This window comes from Epinephelus lanceolatus, chromosome 3, assembly GCF_041903045.1.
Source record: "Epinephelus lanceolatus isolate andai-2023 chromosome 3, ASM4190304v1, whole genome shotgun sequence".
Taxonomy (NCBI): domain Eukaryota; kingdom Metazoa; phylum Chordata; class Actinopteri; order Perciformes; family Serranidae; genus Epinephelus; species Epinephelus lanceolatus.
Genome location: NC_135736.1, coordinates 11504598 through 11530343, shown reverse-complemented (window position 1 = coordinate 11530343; position 25746 = coordinate 11504598). Strand labels below are relative to the sequence as shown.

The 25746-nt window shown below is 40.9% G+C and overlaps 2 protein-coding genes across 3 annotated transcripts; both read left to right on the top strand.

Annotated features, from left to right (window-relative positions):
* Nucleotides 1-770: 770 nt before the first annotated feature.
* Nucleotides 771-17568, top strand: keap1b (kelch-like ECH-associated protein 1b). Of its 2 annotated transcripts, none has more exons than XM_078164892.1 (7): nucleotides 771-891; nucleotides 6382-7717; nucleotides 8603-8848; nucleotides 9917-10593; nucleotides 12844-13049; nucleotides 13876-14052; nucleotides 14861-17568. In XM_078164892.1, exons 2-7 carry the CDS (start codon nucleotides 7412-7414, stop codon nucleotides 15124-15126), a joined length of 1878 nt encoding a protein of 625 aa, XP_078021018.1. In that variant the 5' UTR covers nucleotides 771-891; nucleotides 6382-7411; the 3' UTR covers nucleotides 15127-17568. The 2 variants fall into 2 exon arrangements, with proteins under 2 accessions (XP_078021018.1, XP_033479696.1); XM_033623805.2 differs by lacking the exon at nucleotides 771-891 and adding an exon at nucleotides 1361-1510.
* A 1205-nt stretch (nucleotides 17569-18773) lies between these two features.
* LOC117254841 (volume-regulated anion channel subunit LRRC8C) lies at nucleotides 18774-25746 on the top strand. Its single transcript, XM_033623272.2, has 3 exons — nucleotides 18774-18845; nucleotides 19624-19782; nucleotides 21916-25746. Exons 2-3 carry the CDS (start codon nucleotides 19642-19644, stop codon nucleotides 24202-24204), a joined length of 2430 nt encoding a protein of 809 aa, XP_033479163.2. The 5' UTR covers nucleotides 18774-18845; nucleotides 19624-19641; the 3' UTR covers nucleotides 24205-25746.

Genomic DNA, 25746 nt, shown 5'->3' with positions numbered 1-25746 from the left:
CTAGGATAACATGTATCACACAGCACTGGGATACCTTTGATATGATTTGTATGGGTGCAGGTGTTCTTCCATATGTTGGTGGTATTCACCAGCACTGTGCCTGCTGACAGAGGTCAACAAGTCAGGGAATCTTTGCTGCCCCCTCCCAGCTTCCTTCCTGCTGCTGGAATCATACAACAAACTGGACAGGTACAGATGTACAGATATATGCTGTACTGTTCCCTGTGCCTGTAGAGCTTTGTGAAGTGGTAACATGTGTAGGTAAGGAGTGCTTTAACCTCAGATGCATGGGGAGCAGACAGACGGCACAATGCTTGTCTAGGAGTGTCCATGCGATGCCCCAAGGCTAACCCCACCTAATTCCTCTGACTGGAATTACACAGAGAGTGAGGGCAGAGTCATTGCTCAGCTAGGGTGAACGCTGATTCAAGGCTTGTCATATCGTATCAGGGAATTTTCATGTCTGTTGATGCTTCATCATCAATTTCAACGACCCTAAGGGAGCAGAGATTTAATCTCAGCATGACTTATTTGGTTTAATCAGCTATGAATTGGGGCTATGAGGCTCAACAAAGCTTGAATATTTTTTCTACTATGCAAGTATTGGCAGCTCACTTTCACATGACTAAATCTGTGAACATGTAATGTGTTGAGAGGCAGTAACATAAAGTGGGTCTTAGTGACTGCAGTTTCACAGCTGGCTTTTTGGTGCCACCTTGTGGATGTTTGCTAGAATAAAGTATGCTGTGTACTGTATTGACCTGAATTACGTATTTTTGCAAGAGAGGGGAAAACTTACTGGTGTGTCAGCACCTGCCTGGAGCATATTTCTGTCAAGCTGCTAGGAGCCGCTCATAAACATGGATGGGGGAAGGGGACTTGACAAGGAAGGTGAGCTACATGTAGAGATAAGGGGGCAAACTGGGTTATAAGGTAGTCTAATTGGGGGTCATTAGAGCCTTGTTAAATGAGCGTCATTGTGCCTTTTTACCGCCATTAAACAATAGCGTTTTAGTAATTTCCTGTTTGAATTTCACATTTTAGACAGGCTGCTTGAGCTTGAGGTGTGCTAATACTGAATTCGCTTTACGTGTTTTCCTATTCTTACTCAACATAACGCAATATTGTTTTCAACTTGGCACAATGCGTGGTGCTATTGAGAGCTATTTCTTTCCATATAGTTGACACATGAGGCCAGAGCGGTGATAACATTGTATTATTTGTAACAGATTTGATTGACGTTGGTTGAAGCTACAGTTTTTGGCATCCTGCCTCGCTGTTCCTTCACTCTGAGGAGTCCTTCTCAATAAAAGCCCCCTCCCTCGGGACGCATTTCACTTCCATTACTCGTCAACGGAGGCGGGTTCAGCTCTGTGGAGGCGGGCTCTTATTGTGAAAGCAAGGGGAGGCCGGTACAATGCTTAGTCACGGTGAGTTACAGCTTTCCCCCCCTCCTTCCTATGTGGCGAACAGCTCGGCAGACCGCGATGGAGGAATTGAACTAGACTACGTGAGTTTCTTTTATGACAAATTTAAGCCATCACTAATGATTAATACGAACTGTAATGATGGTAGATGTGAAAGCTAGCCGTAGCACTGTGTTTCCATAGCGCTTTGTTAGCATTTTTGTGCTCGCGGCTCAAAGCCGTTACGCTGCTGTCTATTATTAGGAGCCTATTTTGCTGTCAGCTCTGTTTCCGAAACGTTTAACTTGTTATTCGTGGTGTCTCCGGCTGTTTGTCATCTATACATTGAGTTCACTGTTCGTCGGAATCCAAACAGAAGATTTAGTCGGTTCTTCTTCACCTGTGTTGCCCTTATTTCGGTGCATGCCAGCGCTCTGGGTTATATTTGATGAAAACAAGCGCAGAAATGATCATTGGGGGAAACGGTGCTTTGTGTGAAGGCTCTTAATGTTAGAGGGATGGCGCGGAAATCTAATTCCTTTTGGGTTTATGTAAGGACTGGCTGCTCTTCTGGGTCATGTTTTGGTACAGCCAGTTCCACTGTTTGCTCGGTGAAGAGTTCAGGATGAGTCACTCAGGAGAGCTCCTTGCCAAAAATGCAAGTGAAACACGTTGAACACCCGTGTTTATTTGTTAGTCTCACTTTACATGTAACTTTGAAGTGTGAATCACTCGAGTTATTGTGCAAACCCTGCTGAATGGCAGCCAAGGATTGCAGGCCTGAACTGTAGTTATCAAACTGGGGGTCTACCAGGGGTCCTTGAAGGTGTCACAGAGAATCTCAAAGTAGGCTATTGAGAAATTATTCAATCTACTGGTAATATACTATTAATAGATGAAACTATTACTACTATCTAACATCCCTCAACACTATGAGAGTATTTATGAGGGTGTATGTTTGATCATAAGTTGCCATACACCCACTGATTTTACCACTTAATACATTTGATCTAAATGTGTATTAACCACAGAGCTGTGATTCCTTGAAACACTAGTCAATTACTGAATTAGTTGATGGACGAAAGGACATCAAATGAAAACTATATCAAATGATATTTGACGTCATGTTAAGTCAAGTTATTCAGTTTCTTTCCAGATTCTCAATTGTGATGGTATATGCCACTTCTCTCTGTTTTATATCAATATATATTATTGCAAACTCAATATCTTTGTTGTTTTTTTTCCCCTTTGGACTGTTGGTCAGAAAAGACATTTGAAAATGTCACTTTGGATTTGAGGAAATTGTGATGGACATTTTTTCAGTTGGTAGAGGGAATGATCTGCAGATAAACTAATGATTAGTCACAGCGGTAATTGCTTCATTTTGAAATGTCAGAATTCACAAATTCACAGAGCCCAAGGGGCTTATTTTGTCCAAAAAATGGTACCCAAATTTCAAAGAAAGAACACTTAAGAGCACGTACAGGGCTCAACAATAACGATTACCCAATTGCCCAGGGCAAGTAAAATGTCATGCTGGGCTAGTAAACCCAGCAACTTAATGGGGCAAGTGGTAAAATCTAATTAAGCACATCATTTTACCTGGAGCTGATGATGGAAGTAGTTCAGCAGTGAGGCATCTTGCTCCCTTCTTATCTCTGTTAAGATGTGCACATGCACAGTACTACATGATAATTAACTTTAGTCTTTTTTGTTATTAGATAACTGCCAATAGATAAAATATGAATAGGGACAATTTACTTCAGACAAGTATGTCTCTGACTCAGTTGCCCAACTGGGTAAAGTGAAAGAACACATTAACATTGAACCTGATATAAGTCAAAACTAAAAGTAAATCCATACAATTGGGAAGCTGAAACCAGAGAATTTTGGAAATGTTTACTTGAAAATTATGGAACAGTGTGTAGGATTTAATAGCATCTAGCGATGAGGATTGAGGGTTGCAACCAGCTGAGATTTCTCCCATGTGCCAAGTGTGAACCCATGGTCAGAGTTCCTTTGGTGTTCATTGTTCAGGCGTGGTTTACTGATAGCTGAATTATCCACAGAGGTCCCTTCCTCTCCAAAAGAAACAGACCAGGTAATAAAAACACTGCATAAAACAGTTTCACATTACAAATTAGTGTTTCCCCGAAGCTGTTCAGCTTGTCACAAACGGGCCGCTATCCCTTCACTTGCGTGTGTGTTCTCACCTTTTTTTCTTATGACTAAAGATCCAGACGTTCACTGGGTTTTTCGCAGGAGCCAAACTATCTGCAGAGGTCTCTTCCTCTCCAAAACAAACAGACCATTTAAATCTGAAAAAAACACAGAATAAAGCAGTTTCACATTAATAATCAGAAAAAATTCTTATTTCATTATATTTTATTTCTGCCAAAATATCCCCCTAAATCCTACAGACTGGACCTTTTAAACAATGAATCGATCATCAAAACAAACTAATTTTCTGTCGGTCAATAAATCAACTGGTTGTTTCAGCTGTAACTGAGCTGTATTCAATAACAAATATCTTCTCTTTGGTCCAGTTGGAGCAAACTGTGCTGCAGTGATTGTTTGTTCAACTTTGCATAAAAGAGGGAACCTCTGCTCTTGTATCTAAAGGGAATCAGCTTTCAGTGTCATACCTGAGAATGCTACTGTATATTTTAATTGCATGAATAATCAGAGATATGCATCAGGCACAAACCTAGACTTGGAGTCTGTCAGTGAGCCATTTCTGTCTGCCTGTTGAGCAACATGTTCTCCAGTGAAACTATTTCACCCAGAAACCTGTAGAGAGAAAAACACAGCAGTAAGTCGGAATGGCAGTGTGTTTCACATTACTGCTGGCTGACTGCCTTTATGACAAGCTCCATGATGGCTGCTGACAAGTCACCACCATCTGTGGATAAAATGAAAAAATATTTTGTTTGCGTCATCTTAACTGTTTAAAGAGCAGGACACAATAACCTACTTGCAGAGCTGGAAGCAGCAGGGCTTTCCGTGCACTGCGCCCTCTTATCACCACTTTAGGTAATGATTGTCTGTGTGCACAATTTATGGGTGCTTTGTTATATAACTCTGAACACGCACAGCAGCATTGTTGCTGAGTAACTCTGACTCTTCAGAGAATCAGAGAAAACCAGACGGACAATTAGCCACTGCTGACTGCTCTTTGTACTGTATGTCACTGCTAAAGGCAGTTCATGTTCAGGAAAGAAGTTAGATTGTCAGAAAAGAGAGGAATTATTTTGGCAGCATCCCTTTTTCGTCATTTCAGTGGTGTCCAAAAGAAGTATTTATTTCCAAACAAGTCTGCATAGCTATCTCCTGTTGTGTTATCATCCACTGCAGTGGGTTTCTCCAGACCTCTCAAGTAAAAGCTCTTGATTCTGATCAAAAGATATTTTTTGCCAAATTGTCACATGTGTGTGTGAAATGCTAGCGCGTGTCTGTTGTTGGTAACAATCAGTAAGAGTGTGCTTTGATTTTGTTGGCTGGTGCACAAACTGCTCCCTCTGTTCCAACATCCAGCTGGATTGGTCACAGGACAGAGTGAAAACACTCCGCCATGCTGGCCAGCTAAATTCAAGCCTAATTTAAGTCACTCCCATCGTCATTGAAAAATGGATGTTTCTCCCCCATTATTCCTTGCACGCTTGCTTACATTGTTACATACTTGTCCCTTTTTGCTAAAATTGGAAGACTCATAAGTAGTGCAATGTTTATAAATTTAGTCTTCGGTTCATATGTTGACAAGGCTGTGAAGCTGCGGTTGAATCTTCTTATCGCAGACACCTATAAACAAAGATAAAAGGAACTATAAATGAGCTATGGTGACTTAAAGTAGCACACTCATCATGAGAAGGAAGAAACCTTGACTTTTCTGAACTGCTCCAGGAAGAAAACAACTAGGGTGTGAGAGGCTTGATAATCGTCCCTCTTTGTGTAGATAAACTTTTGTTGTGTAAGTTGATAGAGGATGACTTAAAAAGTCTGAAAATGTCTTAAATACACACATACTCATAAATGATCTTAAAAAGTATCACATTGTCTTAAATTAAGATTGGATGGATCTTGAATGTTTTTTACTCACCTCACTGCATTTTAACAGGAGGGAAACACTAGTCAGTGGTGGTAGAACAGACTTAAACATAACACTCGTACAGTGTTGTGCATGTTTGTACTTCACAAGAGCTCGCTCAGAGTTTGGTTCGCACAGATTTAAATGAAGTAGTTCATGTTCATGGTTGACAACTGAAATTTTGAGTTAAGTACACAGTCCCAAAAAGTGATTGTAATTAAAAGAAAATCCTGTGGTATTCACAGATATTTACCAAGACTGGTCCAATGCTTCAACTGGATGTGTCGTTTTAAAACTTGTTACCGATGTGGCTGACAGTTGGACTTGTTTTTTCAAACCTGGGGGGAACAATTTTCATTAAAATGTGAGATTTTTTTGTAACTTTCAAATATCCATATGAACTGGCTTCAGCAATGCCGATATCTGCGCTGTCTTGCTGGTGTTGCATCAGCATGCAGGGTGCTGTAAATCCTTCTGTTCCATAAAAAGTTGTTAACTGTTGTGAGAGTAACAGCGCTCATGTTCAAGTTCATAAGTTGCAAACTGAAGCATTCAGTCGACACTTCACCAAAAATATGAGCCCATCCAATGCACTACACTGAACCTGTATGCCTCAATGCCTGTATTTTCGCCACCTCTACACAATTAGAACACGCAGTGTGTTTAGATGGAAATTTTCTTTCAAAGTGATATTTAAAAGGTCTTGTTTATACCTGTAGACACCCCAAGACAATGTATTTTTCAGCATTTAGCCGATGCGTGTATTGATGTGCTCACGGATTTAAACAGTGGCATGGTTTATTAAGTGTGTTATAAATTGTTTCAAAGAATGTGACCACTGACTATATATACATACAACCTCACTGTCTCTCTTCCTCTCTTTCCTCTCAGTTGTCAGCTGAGCCAAAAGCTTCCTGGTAAACACAGCGGTGCAAACAGATTCCATAGCTGGGTAACCTCGAGGAAGCTGTCTCCGGAGAAAGCCACCGAACACCTCCCCAAGTTAAGCTTATGACACTTTTGGCACTCAACCCTGTTTTTTTTTTTCCCCTTTTCAGAGTTGACGAGCCTTCTACTGCCTCATCTACAGTATCTGTCTCTGCAGCTCTCAGCACAAGTGTAGCCCTCTGAAGGGAGATTTAATTATTACCTCTTAAAATGAAGCCGTAAATCTGACTCCTTTTTTTCCCCTCTCTGGAGTAATCAGTATGCAAGACTGACCTGCACCAGTGGTTAATCTCTCAAGAATTTAGATTAATGTTCAGATATGTTCATTTTTTACGTTTGGGATATCTGAGGAGCTACTGTGTTGGAGACATTTTACCCGGACTAAATACATTAGGCGACAAACTCCAGAGACAGACAGAAAAGAGACAGATAGTTTTATTTGTCAGGACTGATTGACAAGTTTCTGTTGATCCCCGAAGAGAGGCAAGAAAAACACAAACATTTGAAAGTCTCAAAGTCTTTTGAGTCTTGCACTTGTTCAGTTTACACTGTCATAAAAACATTCTGTACCTGATATTTTCTCACTCTGTTCTGAAAAGTTGAATTCCTCGGACAAAGCCATAAGAATCCTGAACTCATTTTGATCATGTCGGAACTGCAACATGTAAAAGTACAATCAGCCAGGACTGGCAGCTCACATAGAGGTCTCTAATAATGCCATAATGAGCAGTATGACTGGACTCAAGTACTGAACAGAGCAAGGAAATCCTCATGTCCACGTAAATCAGACTTAAACGTGAACTCTTCCACACAAACAGAAATCGGGTGTCAAGGAGAGCCTGGGGCTTTTGGATAACCCAAGTGTTGGTTCAAAGTCATATTTCACCCACCCCTGTACATGGTGCAAGGATGCCCCATAACACTGCCCACTGTTCTTGAGGAAGAGACCGAGGAGGAGGAGACAGGATAGGAAATGACAGAGTGTCTGACAGAATGCAAAGCGCTGGTGACTCCATCCACGCGCAACGGCCACCGGGTCTTCAGCTACACGCTAGAGAGCCACACTGCGGCCGCCTTCGCCATTATGAACGAGCTGCGTCTGGAGCGTCAGCTGTGCGACGTCACGCTGCGAGTGCGCTACAAAGACCTGGAGGCGGTGGACTTTGTGGCTCACAAGGTGGTGTTGGCCTCCTCGTCACCGGTCTTCAGGGCCATGTTCACCAACGGCCTGAAGGAGTGTGGTATGGAGTTGGTGCCCATCGAGGGGATCCATCCCAGGGTGAGTTGGGTGTCATCTTTTCTTTATGCTAATCTTTGCTTTGTTTGATTTGACAGAAAAGCCCACCCAAATATAACTGAGACATCAGAATAATGATCATAAAAAGATTACACAATTGCATTGTTATTTCTTTGACCCTAAGTTGTATTGGCACAATATCTACTTTACTACTTTACAGCACAACACCATTTTTTACAGTACTAAACAGGAATAGGGCCACTGTTCTTGTTGCATAAACCAGTGCTTATTTAAAGGCTTCAGCCTCTTGCCACATTATTCTTACAACAGAAGGGAGTGGGTTTTGTGGGAAATGTCGTAATTTCCCAAATCATTTGAATTCTCACAGTGGTTTGGTGTGTGCAAGAGGTTTCTGATTGCTTTGAAAGCAGCCTCTCTTTTGTTACTGGTTATACCTCAGTATAATAATCAGAATGAATTAACAGTTATATGTAATTATGTACATAGACAGATAATGTTACAAATACGGGGGAAAAAACTGATCACCAAAAAGTGATGTCTGCGTAACTCTACATGAAATTCTTCCCTCAAGGTTGGCTTAATGTATACACAATGAAAAAGTTGGCTGAGTACACTTAGTTTGACCTTTTACTTACCCTGGATGTTTACAAAGCTGAGGCACACAAATGAACACAGTATCTAACTCTTGTTAGCCTACGAGATGCCAATCTGTCTGGAAAAATGAATAGGAACTGATATAAATAGCATCAGTGCCTGATTTTTCCTCCTTCTCTTCTTTGCCCTGTTCTACCTCATCCCATCCCTCTCACATGACACTATCTCTCTTCACCCTGGTCCTTCTCCCTCCTCTCTACCTCAACCTTTTCCCCTATTCTTCCTTTGTATGTTCCTTTCTCACTCACTCAGGTTATGGACCGACTGATAGAGTTTGCCTACACAGCCAGCATCTCGGTGGGGGAGAAGTGTGTGATTCACGTGATGAACGGAGCTGTCATGTACCAGATAGACAGCGTGGTCAAGGCCTGCTGTGATTTCCTCGTCCAGCAGCTTGACCCCAGCAATGCCATCGGCATTGCCAACTTCGCAGAGCAGATCGGTTGCACGGAGCTCCACCAGAAGGCCCGCGAGTACATCTACATGAACTTCAGCCAGGTAAAGCTTCAGCTGGGTTTGGTATTTTTTGTTTTATTTGATACTTGACAATGTAGATACAGACAGGAAATGAGGGAGCATAACTTACCACAAGGGACCCAGTCAGGGGAAATTGTTGTTATTGTAATGTGGAATGTCATATTTTAACTACTAAAACAGTGACATGGCATAAATGTGTCTGCACAGCTCATGATTGGAAAAAGAAACTGAGCTGTCAGTTCTGCTCACTCAAGTTTGTGTGGAAAGAGTCTCGTGTTGTGACTAAACGCTGTTTCACTCATTCCACTGTGGTTTCCGGTGTTTGTCTTTACCGCTTCGTACCTGCTGGCCCGTGCCCTTGTGTGACGATTGTCAAGAATGCAAGCTATGATTCAGAGTAGTATGCAGATTTACCTGTGCAGCAAAAAAGAAATGAAAGCACACTTGATATCACTGATAAGTTTATCAGAAACAGGGCAGTGGCAGATGTATTATGTAATATCTATCAGTGGCTCAGTCTTTTGTAAGTTTTAGGCTTTTTTTTACAAATGAATAAATCGAGGTCTTGTCATCGACTTTACAAAAAAGTTAAAGGAAATAGAAGCAAAAAAGTTTTTTTCTAAAGCAATTTGTTTTACTCCACATAAAAGAAACTAATAGTCTTATGTTTAATCACATACATGCCTCTACGAATTTGGTTTAAAATATACTACTACTCTCATAGAAGGAATCCAGATTTCCTGAGTGTTCAGGCTGTGTGCTAGTCTAAATAAGCCTTATCTTCTCACTGTATTGTCTCCCAAATAATCTTGACATTTGACCAAAGTGTCACACACGGGCAGAAGCCTGGATTTGTTTTAAACCATTGTCAGTCACAGTTTACTGACAGATTGACAACTGACAGTTGTCAGATTAATCAATGATGAAAATATTCCTGAGTCGCACACTTAAATTAATCCGCTTTCCTCAACACGGTTTTACCATCTATAATTTTAATGACTAATAGACACTTTGATTAATTTTATATTTAATCAATTAGACGGCTTGCATTATGAAAGTCAGAGTTTTAATCCCTACTCATGTCCCTAGGTGGCGACCCAGGAAGAGTTCTTCAACTTGTCCCATTGCCAGCTGGTCACCCTCATCAGTCGTGATGAGCTCAATGTGCGCTGTGAGTCTGAAGTCTTCCAGGCATGTGTGGCCTGGGTGCGCTACGACCGAGAGAACCGGCGGCCGTATGTCCAGGCGTTACTCCAGGCTGTCCGCTGCCATTCCCTCACCCCCAACTTCCTGCAGGCCCAGCTCCAGTCTCTGGACTGGGACCCCCAGTGCAAAGACTACCTGGCCCAGATCTTCCAGGACCTCACCCTCCACAAACCCACCAAAGTAATTTCTTGCCGAACGCCCAAGGTGCCACAGCTCATCTACACAGCAGGGGGTTATTTTCGTCAGTCTCTCAGCTACCTGGAAGCGTATAACCCCTGTACAGGAGCCTGGCTTCGGCTGGCTGACCTGCAGGTACCTCGCAGTGGCCTCGCAGCTTGTGTGATCAGTGGGCTTTTCTATGCTGTTGGTGGAAGAAACAATGCACCTGATGGCAACATGGACTCAAATGCATTGGACTGCTACAATCCAATGAACAACTGCTGGCTGCCATGTGCACCGATGAGTGTACCCAGGAACCGGATTGGAGTTGGTGTCATCGATGGCATGATATATGCAGTTGGTGGATCACATGGGTGCATTCATCACAATAGTGTCGAAAGGTAATTTTTCATGTTTAATCCTATTTTAATGGTGTTATTTTATATATTTTATTATTATTAGTAAGGTGGGGAAATTGGACGAATATATCGGTGATTGGCTGAGTACATAGGCAGTTTTGTCTTTATGGGGGTAGGGGGCGATTTTTATCATTTCATTTTACTAATTTAATGGTCTTCCTCCAAAGAACAAGTGAGAGCCACAGTTGTTTGATCAGGCAAGTAAAATATTAATGGGGTGTCTACACACAAACACACACACACATATATGGGTGTGGGAATAAGTCACCAGTTGGCAGGCTGACACTGGCTGGTTGGGAAATGGGGAACACTCTGTTTCCAACTGTTTTACTTTACTCTGGCCACAGTATGAGGTCATTGTGTGCCGGATTTCTTTATATGTACATCTCCTCCAGGCACATTACTGTAAGTGTTAACATTACGTAGCCTACCCTGCTACATGAAGCTACATGCTAATGTCAGAGAAACATGCAATCTTTATTGCAGACGTTGTACATTTCTCCTTGAGTTCAGATCCCATTTCTTTTGGAACATGTCCAGTTGTATTTAGAAGCTTTTATTAGTGATTTTTCACAATAGATTCAGCCGCTATTCTCTGTTATAGACATTCCCCAGCCACAGTGACAGTGCAGAGATGCTAAGGTAGGGAAGACCCGGAAAGGCTAACCAATCAGGGCTTTCTTGAAAGGGGGACTTAAAGAGACAGGCACTAAATGGATCCTTCTCAGAGGGTGAATACAGATGTTCCAGCACAAGCAGTATGAGGAAGATATAGTGTTTTAAGTAGAAACCTTAAATACAAATATGAATCTGAAAATTAGCATAATAGGTCTTGTTTAGCACAACGCGCAACACTATTTTTCAACAGTTCTCCTGAAGAAACCAAGGTGAATGCTAATGCTGAATTTATTTTGCTAGCAAGTATTGTTAGTGTAGCCATAGCCTGATTTATTGTTGATGATAATAAAAATATGTAACACCAGCCTTATCCTTAAAAGTAGAGCTGCTGCAACAGGCTGCCTACCACTCGGCAACAGGTACAACTACTGTCAGTGTGCTGCAGGTGTGCTGTGATTTATTAAAAGCCCACATGATTTAGATCATTTGACTTTCAATCTGTCTGTGTTTCTATGGTTTGGCAAGTTCTATTGATTTAGTAATAAATAAGCTACAGGATTTGTTCAGCAGATGACATTCGTAATATAGGCGTATGCTCGAGACTGTTTGCTGTATTTTGTCAATGAGTGCCCAAGAGCAGGAATCAGTTAACTTCCTGGAACGTTATCAGTTTTGTTTTACTTCCTTAAATATATTTATAGTTCACACAAAGCTTCAGTGAGGAAGCTTTATTCAACATTTTTGTGGTAGAAAACTAAAGAGCAATTGATGTGACAGCTAAAAAAAGAATAGTGAAGTTTCTCACCCACAGCCTGTATGTTCCAACTCTTAAGCTGCCATATACTTGTCTTACTTACTTTACTCAAACAAAAACCTTGAGTTAACTGACTTTACAACTGGAAAATTTCATTTTTGTATGTTCAGCTTCTTCTCGACAGCTGGGCTGGACAGTGAGCCAGCAACAACATAAATTTTAATGAGCAATAAAAGGCTGGAGAATGTTTAGCACCAAGTCCATCAACACGTCCCACCAACAAGTGTTAAATGCATTTGTCCTGCTGTGAAGGAATGACTCAAAGCCAGACAGGAACCTGTGGCACAATCCTCAACCTGATAGGTTATCTATAATACAGAGAATTACAGTCTTAATTCACAGTTGAAGATTTACCTATCTCTGATGCAGACAGAGAGCAATGTCAAATGAAAAATATTAACCAGGCACACCACACTGACTAAGAAACAGGAACATGCCTAACCTGTCTGAATGCCCATGCAGTGACTCAGCAGAAAGAAGTGACTTGGCAATGCAGTAGAATCACAGACTGCAGATGCTGAAAATGGATCTGTGCAACAAAGGCCCTGTTTACACCTGGTGTTAATAAGTATAGGTATGAATGCATCCAATATATGCTCAATTCATCTTGAGCCGATAGCTAGGCCACACAACCACATTCTTTCAGCAGCAGTCGGCAATTCTGTCTATAGCTCTCACCGGGCCGGCAGTAACACAGATAGGCATAGAGAACGTGGTTTTCCAAATCGGGAAATGAATCTTAAAAAAACAGGAAGTAGTGACAATAAAACAAATCAATATGTGCTGTTCCTTCTCTGCAGGTATGATCCAGAAAGGGACCAGTGGCAGCTGGTAGCCCCCATGTTGACACGGCGTATCGGTGTGGGTGTTGCGGTCATCAACCGGCTGCTTTACGCTGTGGGGGGGTTCGACGGGGCCAACCGACTCAGCTCCTGTGAGTGCTACAACCCTGAGAGGGACGAGTGGAAGACCATGGCCCCCATGAACACTGTGCGCTCTGGAGCTGGTAAGAAAGAGATAGAAAGCTGCTGCAGGACGAAAAACTTGTCACCTTGCATAGTTATGCTATTCGTATTTGGCCTTGCAAGTTGGCATCTGTGTTTTGAGGTTTTCCATTTGCTTCAACAGGCCATCTGATTTCTGATACTGAGATCAAAAGAGGGATTTAAATTAGACAGAAAGGGAGCCCTGGTAGATGAGTGCGGTTATATGGCATGTGTCATAACCAGTGTCACTGGTTTGACTGAAGGCTTTGCTGCATGTTGTACCCTATGTCATACCACAAAACTGATTAATAGTTCTAAAAACCATCCAGGAAGAAAATAAGTTGTATTGATTTTATTATGCCCACAATATCAAGTAAAAATCATCTTCAACAGAGTCACAATTAAGAAAAAATAGCTGAAATAATTGAAAAAAAGCCCATCCTACCATCATCATATAAGCATTATCTCTAGGGGTGCTAACAATGAGCCTTTATGTATTCTCAATTACATGTATGAGTTTGTGTTAAAATATGTGGATGTGTGATTTAGATTTTTGACAGTGTCATCTTGTCTGTGATGGATATAATTGTGTCAAAGTGCTGTTTTGGACCCTAATGGCAGCACAAAGATACTGATACATGTATGAGTGACATCCTCCAGTGTATCTGTGTAAATGGTCACTGCATGAATGAAGCAATGCAGAAATTCACTTATTTTAAACTTTGTCAAATACATAACTCATTACTAGTGAACTTTGGCCGATGCGAGTGAGATTTTCTACAGTTTGCACTTGTCTAGATTAACTAATACTACACTTGAACAAACTAACCACTGACCCCTTTCCAGGTGTGTGTGCGCTGGGGAATCAAATCTTTGTGATGGGCGGATACGATGGCACCAACCAGCTGAACACAGTGGAGTGCTACGATGTGGAAACTGATGCGTGGAGCTTTGCTGCCTCCATGAGGCACCGACGCAGTGCTCTGGGAGTCACTGCATTACATGGACGCATCTATGTATTGGGTGAGTAGTAGCGCAACTATTGAGAGTAAAAGCCCCAAACTTAAGTAGTGTATAAATTACACTTTAGCTGTCATACCTGTTTTATTTCATTTACAATCAGAGCCACTGACATATGGCTCCTCTTAGTCTTATGAATCAGCAACAGTTGCTTTGGACTTTGGGGTGGTGCCCAGCTAACTGATTTTCAGTCCAACTAACTTTAGCCACTTGTTCTTATATTAATGAAGACATTGTTATCCAGACACTTTTGTTTTCAGTTTAATTTTTAAGATTTCATGTTTAAATTAGAAATAATCTGTTGGTATGAAATTAAAATAAAGTGAGTGTACCAGACCTCTGTAGCTTCTTCTCATCTCTGCTTGAAGTTAGCAGCTCGTGGCTACATTAACCACTACTAGCATAACACACCTTAATCTCTGACCAAATTGGCATCAGTTGAATTGCATTGTGGGTAACATAGGCTTCAGGTTTTGAAAAATTGGCAATAAGTTAATAGTTAACATCTAGTTGTTGGTTAGAAACACGTCATTTACAAATGTAAAATTTGGTTAATGTGACGTGGAGTGAAACACGTTATTTAAAAATGTGAAATTGGTTTCACATGTGAAAGAATCCACTTCACAGGTGTGTTTTTATAGTAAGGCATGTGAAATTAAAAAAAAAAACAAAAACATTTCTAATTCTGCTTCATCAATTCTGCTGTTTTTTATTTAACTGTCCATTGTGAGTCGGACAGTGTTATGGTAGAGTTCTCTTTCATCGGACAAAACTATATTCACAGGACAAAATGTCAATGTTCTATTTACAGGAGGTTATGATGGCAACACTTTCCTGGACAGCGTGGAGTGTTATGACCCTGAGAAGGACACCTGGTCGGAGGTGACGCACATGACGTCAGGGCGGAGCGGCGTGGGAGTGGCCGTTACCATGGAGCCATGCCAGAAAGAATTGCCACAGTGTCAGAAGTCTGAGAGGGAGAGCGGTAGTGCCTCACCGGCCTATCAGTCAGCCAACTCCGGTTTTAGCTCTCACCACAATCAGCGGCAAGGCGGGCCCTTCGGTAAAGGGGCATGAGGCTCATCGCTCAACCCTGTCACACACACAAACACACACACACAGATGAGCACCCCAAAACTCCACTCTGTCTTCCCAAATCAAAAGAAAGACCCTCACAACTGATTAGAGACAGAGGTGAGCTGAAACACCACGTGCTGCCTCGCTGGTTCTAGAGATCACACTTGATGTGAAAGCAAAAAAAAACGTATTAATCGGTAACACTTTATTTTAAAAGTGCAATGTTGATAGTCATCTATAAGGTGACAAAACAAAAAATCTGGAGTGTCCACTTTGGACTATCCAAATCAAGTATGACCCCAAATCCAACAGTCCACTTTTCTAGACCTGAAAGTTGATTAATTTGTTTGTGCTAAATTTTGTTCCGCCAATTCTGAGAGACCTCAGTCCGTCTGTGTTTTCAGATCTGGTATTTGAAGTCCTCAGTCAGGCCATCATCTCCCAGGTTTGAGCCACGGGAGGAAAGGGCTGCATACTAAAGAGGGCCATTTACTGGCTCAAAGAGTCATCAGGGGCTCTTTATGCTTCAAGCAAAAGTGAAATCTGCAGAGACAAAAAAAGAGTAATTCAAATGATCCCATTATATAAAAGGAGAAAACAAAAAAAGTAGCATTCGTCAGCATAGGCAGTAGAGTTCAAAGTGCCATTACGATGCCTGTGGGCATTAACTGTCATCAGTATATTGACTTGAGGTGCTTTGACGGAAAGACACAGACAGTCACTGTGCGGTGAGTAGAAGTTAGTAAAGTTAACCCAGACAGCCTCAAGATGAAGCTTATAGAGAATGGGCCTCATGCAAGAACATTTTCTGGATCCTCATCCTAAACCTTACTTTTATCTACACAAGTTCCAAGTCAGAGTCAGCAAACTTGTAACTGCACACATTTGTTGTAAATTTCAGTCTGATGAATGCCACCTGTTCATGAGTAGGTCCGCATTTGTGAGGTTCCTACATAAGCATAATCAGCACACTCAAAATTTCTATTTGAAGCTACTTGTTTAGCTCTGTCTCTTTCATACACAAAATCATCCCCTGGGAGTTAAAGGAAAAGAATCTAACACTGTGGAGTTTCAAGTGCTGATGTTGGAAATCAGACACAAACAACAAATGCAACAGCGTCGTATTAGGGGACCTGAATAGGACAAACACACACTCAAAGGTAGGCTAGAATGAGAAGCAGCGGTCAGGGTAGCATGACACTCAGACGAGAGATTATATTCCATTAAACAGAAGGTGATGTTACACTGTCGGGTGTTCACCTGATCTGTAAACTGCGTAAATATCCCGAGGCAGCTGTCGGAGTCCTCTGCCATCAACTGTTGAATTGTATAATTTGTCAACACAAAAAATGTCAGTGAAAACCTCAAGAAAAGACAACTTTAAAGACAAGATCTTAGTCAATTGGAAAGCTATGATGCAAATCACACTGATACTGTGAACCTTTGAGTTTCATATGACAGATCTGGACCACCCCTGATTTCTGCTGGGACCTAAAAAAAAAAATGGTGATTGCCATAAATTCTCTTAAATCACTCACACATAAGTTTAGGATTGAATCTTTTTCTTGCATGAGCCCCAAAGTCTCAAATTCAAGTGCTGGTACAAGAGAAGCAGGGCCTTAAAATAACTGCATTGTAACAAATGTGCTCTTTCACTAATAGCCACTGGTAGTTTCATAAAATGTGAAATATTTGGGGATGATGTTGGGAAATGATTGAGTGTTCCTTCTTGTCAGAGAGTCTGGTCCAGTGTATTTGGTGTGTGGTGTGCCAAGAGAACGAGGAAAACGAGTTTCAACTGTGTTTAGTGGACACAGAATATTGTAGCATTTAAAAACCTGGATTCAAACATCTCACTGAACGTGTTTTTATAAAAACACTACGTACTGACACAATGGAGAACCTCCGCCCTACAGTCGACTTTTTGGTTTTCACTTCCGCCAGACCTCAGAAACAGAACAGTGACCATGTTTGTGCATCAGTGTTCAGATATTGTACACTGATGACAACAACTTGCATAAAGAAGTGTATTTGTAACAGCAATTTAAGCTACAAAGGTTTTTAAGTGATGTTTTGTACATTGATATTCTATGAAGTCTTGTACAGAATTTCAGAGCTCAGTTTTTTATTTATTTGTTCAGGATCCTTTTGGTTTTCTTGTTCCCTCTGAACTGACATCAGCTTTCTACTGAATTGGACTCTGGTGTTGTGTTTTTTGAATAACTAGCATGCATTGTAACTAAGTAGAAATGCCTGTTCATGCTAATTTTGGATGTTTGTAAAAAAAAGACAAAAAAAGCTTCACTTTGAAAGGGACTTTTTTCCTCTCTGTCAGTAGTTGGAATGGAAATTAGGATATTTAAGGTCTGCTTTGTACATTTTTTTCCAGCAAAAATACCCTGTACAATAATACATTGTAAAGTAAAATATATGTTTATTGTACCACTGTAGTCGTGTAATGATTTGTTTTTTCTGATCTTTAGACATATTTTTCTTTTCTGTCTTTGCCCCTAACCACATGAATATTTGTTTTGATGCGACACATCTAGCTAATGTGGTTTGTGTCAAGAATTTTGGAACATTCATTTAGGTTTGTGCAGGTTTTCAAAGTAGCAGTGGCCAGCAGAGGGTGCCACAGCTCTCTTATTGTTCACTGCATCATCAGTTATCACATCATAAATGTGTATCACATAAATAAATCACTGTTACCAATCTAGGTTTCACTATAGATGCCAATAGTCAAAAGTATGTTTGCCTTTTATTTTGTCTTTCATTGAGTGTAAACCTGTAGTAATTGTGCCATAAATCGACCACCCATGACTGCTGCCAACACATCTCATTTCCTTGCCAAACCTGGCAGGTGGATGAGACAGACCATTATTATATTATCCAAGAGTAAAACTTCCCAGATTATGTGGTTTTAAATGAGGATCAAGACAAAATCCTGTCAAACGCTGAAAGACCACAGCAGACGTCAACAAAGGAAGTGGTTAGTAGTAGTTAAAAAAAAAAAGGTTGTAGCGACTGTACCCTATAGGGAAAAATATCCTGTAATATATTTCAAATGGACACTTTACATTAAATATTTTACACAGGTAAATTAATATTATGAATCTATATTCCTTAATTCAGTACGTTATACCCACAACCCAACCATTATATCCTCAGTAGGTCTCACCAATAACTCACCTTACAGTGGCTACATGAGATTTAAAAAAATACTATGGCCTATACAGTAGTGTCACAGTAACAGGCTCCTGTCTTGTGTGTCTCATGTTAGGTCTTTTATTGTGAGGGGAAACCATACTTTTGGATGAATATGCATAAAGAACTATTCTAATATCCCCTTGTAATTTGCTCAGTTGAACTTTCCAGAAACAGCTAAAAAAAGGCCACACACACACACACACACACAAAAAGACAGCAGATACTGTAAGTTTCAAAGTGTGTTTTCAAAAGAGTTAAGAGATTTGGTAATTAAATATATGTTGATATACTTAGGCCCTCATTTCCCACGGTAGGCCTTACAGTGGGAATTTACTGTATGGTTTGTAAAGTTAGCGCTAGAGAAGTGTTGAACCTGCTTGTTGAGGTTTATTTTGAAAGTCTTGTCCGGATGTGCTAACAACGTGTTGACTTGACATCGGTGCGCTCGTCTTGAACGATGAAAAAAGTCTCCTGAGTCCCACCGGACACTTGAGGATCGTCTGCGGACGCAGGTGAGTGAAATTTACGTGGATACAGCTGAAAACGACTGATTTTATTCTTTTTCTATTTTAGGCACTGTTTAAACTGACTTTATAAACAAATTGAAACTATTTTTGAAGACATGGAAGTTGGCGGAGAGCAAATTATGAACATTTTACACTGGAGGTTTATTTGATTTCGCAACTATGACGTCTTCAGTTGTCAGTCTCTGTCACCATGAGATGTTCAAACTTTTTTAAATTTGAAATAAATAATACTTTGAAATGACGATTAAATCCCATTAAAAAAAATTGGCATGTTCTGCTGCAGTGGTTCGTCAGTGCTATTTGTTTATCCGTGACAAATATCACATTTTATCAAAACTTCAATAAGCAAAGGAACACATTTGGTTGTAGTGGTAAAATAACACGGTTTGAGTATCTTTTTTAAAGGTATAATTTTCTAATTATCAGGAAACCTAAAGTAACAAACAACAGGAAAAAGACCTCAACCAACATTTCCTGAAGGAGCTGCTTTCTGTCATTGTTGTCAAACTAGTTTATCCACTTTAAATCCGCCCACAGTACAGGAGCACACCGCTCATTCATTCACTCATTCAAGGCCATAGATACCTGAGGCTAGTCTCTGTTTGATGAAACCAAATAGTCCTGTGTATTCTGTGTTGGTACATCATGTGTCTTTTTGTGTCATATAACTTTAAAACCTTTGTCAAGATGTTCTCTGGAGACTGCACTGTGTTCAAAGCCAATTTTAGCCTCAGTGTTCACAGTCTGTCTTTTCCTCCATCAGTGTGGAGCAGCAGCCAGGATGATCCCAGTGGGTGAATTCAGAAACTTCGGCATAGAGCAGAACTCAAAGTACCGGGTGCTGAAACCGTGGTGGGATGTTTTCTCAGAGTACCTGTGCGTTGCTATGCTTATGATTGGAGTCTTTGGGTGCACCTTGCAGGTGAGGCACCAACAAACCAGCCACTTTTTGATCATGAGCTCTTAAACCCTTAAAAGATTACACAGATTTAGAAACATCAGTATTACTAATCTAATCTAACCTGCCTGTTGAGGGTAATACATTTGTAGGCTATCTGCTGTGGCATATCAGAGGAATTATTTGTTCCCACACACTCCTCTCTGTTTATTCCTGTATTATCTGACCTCCAAGTCAGGAAAAACACAGGCAGTGTAAGTGAATTAACTTGTCTCTCCTGACCCACTTACTGCAGATTCAGATCACTCACTTGCTTCTTAATGTGTCTCTCACCACTTCATTATCATTTCTGTGTCATATTAAAATTAGCACAGAAGGAAACTAAAGGAATTAATATTTCATCAGTGGTAATAACTATGTAAAAATAAGTTCAGCTACATATTAATGTGTTTCACGAACATGTGAGTGAGAAAGTTGTGTGTTGCTTTATCCATTCTCCCGATTAGTGCAACGTTAGTGAGAAAGACATACTGGCAGCAGTTTTTCTGGATCAGAAGTTTGACTGTTGCTCACCGAAAACACACTACTAAAATAAGGTTGAAGTGAGGTTTGTTATAAAACTTAAACTGAAAGACAGAAACATTTAGTGTTTATGAGAGAAAGTTTAAGTAGTCTTAATGAATTATCTCCTCTTATTACTAAGAGTGGTTGATATGGATAAAATCAAGATATTTTCAATTTTACTTAAAAGTCCAATGAAATTTAATGTTTTCCGTTTGTCACCAAATCCCATAAAAAGATCAAAATTAGCAATAAATTGATCATATTAAAAATTAACAAGAGTATCAAGTATTCATCTGTGACCTTCATTATTGTCTAAAAATATTAAAAACAGCAAGCCACAGTGTTGTACTGGGTATCATGTTCCTTCATTACAATGAACATGGGAATGGTAATGTAAGTCAATCCTATATACACCGTCCTGCTGCTGTAAATACGCACTAGAGCAGCAAATGTGTGTTAAACCGCCACTTAAAATAGTCCCCAACAAATGTAGTTTTCTGTTACAAATGTGTAAGAAGATACAAATTATGGACAGGTGACCTATAAAGGAAAAAAACGACATTGTGAGTGTGAGAATAAGCCACTATTGACGACCATTCTTTCAGAGCATAATCCCTCATTGGTGTTTTGATGATGTTTTGGGTTCATACATAGTGTTGAGATCAGGACCATTCAGTGAAACTCCCCAAATGGGGTCATTTCTATTTTCCAGGGGTTCTATGTTCCCCTGCTCTGCATATGTGCTCTCCCAGGGTCCTATATTGCCATGGTCCTGTGTTCCCCAGCTCTTTATACAGCAGCACATAATGGGAATTTGAAAAAGATGTTCCCCAGCACTGTATTTGCCTAATATATATCAGCTAGAGTTAGGTTAGAAGACTATAATCATGACTCTGAGAGTTGTGAAACTGCGCTGGACTCTGCCTTATTGGTATGTCCTTTACCCAGTGAGCTACTGGGGTGCCCAATAGTTACTCTTTATGCATGGAAAACAACTCCCAAACACAGTTCAGCTCAAATTTAAAATAATAAACATTTGTCAACCAATTAATTAACCAGTTAAAGAGAGAAATTACACAAACAAAAGATTAAAAAAAAGAGAATAATAATTATTAAACATTTTAGGGTTAGCAAATTAATAGTAGTAGACTTTGCCATTTCCAAACAGATTAAAATAAGAAAAAGCTTTAAGGTCAGGTTTGTTCATTTATAACCCGAACACAACAGGAGGATAAGTATGTGAAAACATAATGTTAAACATGGGAACACAGGAGCTTGAGAACAGAGGAACCTGGAAACTTAGGGCCTTGATAACATAGGACCCTGGGAACATACAACCATGGGAACATAGGACCCTGGAGACATAGACATGCTCCCATGAAGGCATCAACATTTGTTTTCTTTTTCATCTTATTTATTCAAATTTTGTCTCTGATTTGTCACCTGATAGTAAATAGCAGTTTTGATGTACATTGAAATGTTGAAAGGATACAGTTTGACTAGGGCTAGGTTATCATTGTTCATTCAGATTTTTTTGGCCAAGTTTCAGACTATTACCCCCTATTTGTTATTTCATTCATCTATCTTCCACAGCTCACCCAAGACAAGATTTCTTGCCTACCAAGCCACTTCACCAGCCCAACGCCTCAAGCAATTGACTGTAGCCACATCAGGACCTATGGGGAGAACGCGACGTTCCAGCACACACTGGTCTTGCCCGCGAAGCCCATCATCCGAGAGGTGTCTGGACGCAAGAACGGCCTCGACATCCACCAGTATGTGTTTGTCAACCACTACTGCTATGAGAAGTTTGTCCACTGGTACGCAAAGTACTTCCCGTACCTCGTTGTGATCCACACTCTGATCTTCATGGTGGCGAGCAGCTTCTGGTTCAAGTTCCCTGGGACATCTTCGAAAATTGACCTCTTTGTTACCATCCTTGGGAAGTGCTTTGATTCACCCTGGACCACAAGGGCCCTGAGTGAGGTTTCTGAGGAAAGAGGAGAAGAGAAACTGGTCAGCTGGAGGCGGAACACCGTTGCAAAAGATCAAGCTGACCGAAAAGCAGATGAGGAGGAGACTACAGGGCTTCTTCGCTCCTCCTCTGTCAAGTCTAATCCAGAGAAGAAAATTCCAGAGCCTCAGTCGGCCCCCTCTGTCTTAGATAAGAAAGAAGGAGAGCAGGCCAAAGCTCTGTTTGAAAAGGTGAAGAAGTTCAGAACTCATGTAGAGGAAGCAGACATCTTGTATGTCATGTATGTGCTACAAACATCACTGAAAGTCTTCAAGTTCCTTCTGATTATTGTCTACACTGCAGTGCTAGTACCGAACATTGAGATAGTAGTGCGCTGTTATGTTCCTCCTGAGCTGACTGGTTTTGATATCTATTGCTGTAATCACAACAAAGCCCATCTTTTCTCTAAGCTCGCTTACTGCTATATCTGCTTCGTGGGAGTGTTTGGACTTCTGTGTATCTACACACTTTACTGGCAGTTCCATAGACCTCTGAAGGAGTACTCCTTCGAGCAAGTCCGATTGGAGACGGGCATTAATGATATACCAGACGTGAAGAATGACTTTGCGTTCCTCCTTCACCTTGTGGACCAATATGATTCTCTTTACTCCAGAAGATTTGCTGTCTTTCTCTCTGAGGTCAGCGAGAGCCGTCTCCACCAGCTCAACCTCAACTATGAGTGGACTGCCAAAAAGCTGCGTGCCCGCCTCGTCAAGAATGCCAGGAACCGGTTGGAGCTCCCCCTGTTATTGTTGCAGGGGCTCCCTGACACAGTCTTTGAGATACCTGAAGTGGAATCGCTCAAACTGGAGCAAATGAAAAATGTGACCATCCCAGCTAGTGTGGCAAAGCTGGACTGTCTTAAGGAGTTATCACTGATCTTCTGTCCTGCAAAGCTCCAGCTGCCTGCCTTGAACCATTTCAAGACACGTTTAAAGGTCTTGTATTTAGATTTTGAAAGTTCAGAAGAGGTGCCTATGTGGATGTACACCCTACATAGCCTGGAGGAGTTGCATCTGAACGGTCCTTTAACCAATGAGGTGTCCAAGAGTGCCACTCTGGAGTCCCTTCGAGAGCTTAGAGCTCTTAGAGTCCTCGTCCTCCGCTCCAACCTTACTAAGATCCCACCTAGCCTAGTGGATGTTGCTTTGCAGCTGCAGCGGTTGTGCATCTGTAATGAAGGTGTCAAACTCCAGGCTTTTAGCAGCCTGAAGAAGCTAACCAACATCGTCTCATTGGAGTTAGTGGGCTGCGAGTTGGAGCGCATCCCAAGTGCTGTCTTCAGCCTGAACAACCTGCAAGAGTTGGACCTGAAGGAAAACAAACTCACCACTGTGGAGGAGATCCTGAGCTTACAGCACTGCAGCCGTTTAGTGACACTAAAACTGTGGAACAACAAAATCACTTACATCCCTGATCATATCAGTAAGCTGCACACCCTGGAGACGCTGGACGTTAGCTGGAACAAGCTACGAAAGCTTCCCTCTCGGCTGTTTTATTGCACAAAACTCAGGCACCTCGATCTCTCCCACAACCTGCTCACCTCAATCCCTCCTGAGGTGGGCATCCTGCAGGGCCTCCAGTTCTTCTCCGCTGCTTTCAACTCTTTAGAAACACTGCCAGAGGAGCTGTTCTCCTGTAAAAGGCTAAAGACCTTGGCTCTGGGAAACAACTGCCTATCGTTTCTCAGCTCCAGAGTGGCCAGCCTGGCCCAGCTGGTCCGGCTGGAGATTAAAGGTAACCGTCTGGAGTCTCTACCTGTGGAGATAGGGGACTGTCCCCTGCTGAATCTCAGTGGACTGATAGCGGAGGATGAACTGCTTGAATTGCTGCCACAAGATGTACGAAGCAGGTTGAGTAATGGCTGAGTTTGTGGAGCTGAGGGCTGCCATTGACTCATTTCTCTCTCAGTGTGGTGTTGTAGTCCAAGGTAATCTCTACAAACAGATTCTGCATATGTATACACCTTCTGTTTGTAGTCCATTTGTAATCCAAATACTACTGACCAATCAAGCATGAATGGCAGATAAACAGTCCTTTTGGAGAGGCGGAATGAGTCGGCCATGTCTGACAACGAGCTTTATAATAAGTTTTTTTAAAAATGTATCTGCATTCATATGCAGATATCTGTTTTTTAGAGATCAGCTGAAATGACCGGTGCACAGAAAAGGAAGTCCTGGCTTGGATATCCGCTGGCTACACCCGATTAGCCTGTAATATTGGCCCTCACTCCCAGAGGTTTATTGTCATCGGACCGATAGATGATGGGTTTTAAAAGTGGGTCTATGTTGGTCAGACTGTCATGGAGAGAACAGAGTATTAACAGAGTATTAATCCATACCACTAAGAGGACTTTCTCATATAAAACAGCAAGAAAAGGAAAAACAAAATCGTAACTGATCACAAAAGAATAAGCAAAGACTCGAAAACATATTTATAAAATCAGTCATCATGAAATGTGTGTTCAAATCTGTGTGAATGAGTGAGAAATCTACTTGCACATTGAAAATGTTTTTATGCATTTATCTTAAAAATACCTTTTTTAAAATAAATATTTTACAAAGTTTTATAGGTGTCCTGAAAATACCTTACTTACTTTTTAATGGATTTTAATGTAGCTGGTTTTACTCGTATAAATCACACTAATACAATAAGAAATCTTTTAAATTCAGGTCCAGATTACTGATACTGTGGGGGAGACAAGGGCTCAACCCTTAACAAGTATACAGCAAGCAAGGCTTGACCTTCAGATCATTCCGGACCAGCGTTTTTACTGTTTACTTAATATTTAGTGGATTCTTCAAAGCACAAGTCAAGGGATTTTTTATCTGTGCTGTATCCTGTTAGACAGGTTTATAATGCATGAAGTAGTGTTTCCCACAGAGCGGTGGCTCATGTTGCTCCCTTTCAGACACTGACCGAGTGGAGGGAGACAAAGCCTTTCAGTTGGAGAATAAAAGGTATTCATCTCTCTGTTTACAGTTAAATAGAGAAAAGACTGAACATGGGATTCTGAATCAGAACTTAAGTAAGCATGATATTCAGCATGCATGAGATGATGCAGTAATTAATTTACAAAAGAAAGAAGATAAATGTACTGTCTTTAAAAAGCCCTTGGGATGATATTGGATATTAGGTGCCTGTGGTGATGGGTGACATTGTACATACAAATATACTAATATATATACTACTCCTCTCTGTTTTAGTTTTTTACTACCTCTTCAGCACAATTCAACTATTACAGTAAAATATTGGGAATGATTTCCTGTAAAGCACCTGAATAGAAAGATGTAAAATTACCTAAAAACATGTTTGTCTGGTTGCTCAGTTTGCATATCATACTCTGGTGCAGATGAATTAAAGTGCCTTTTGAATACAGTGAAACACAGAAATAAAATGACTCAAAAGTT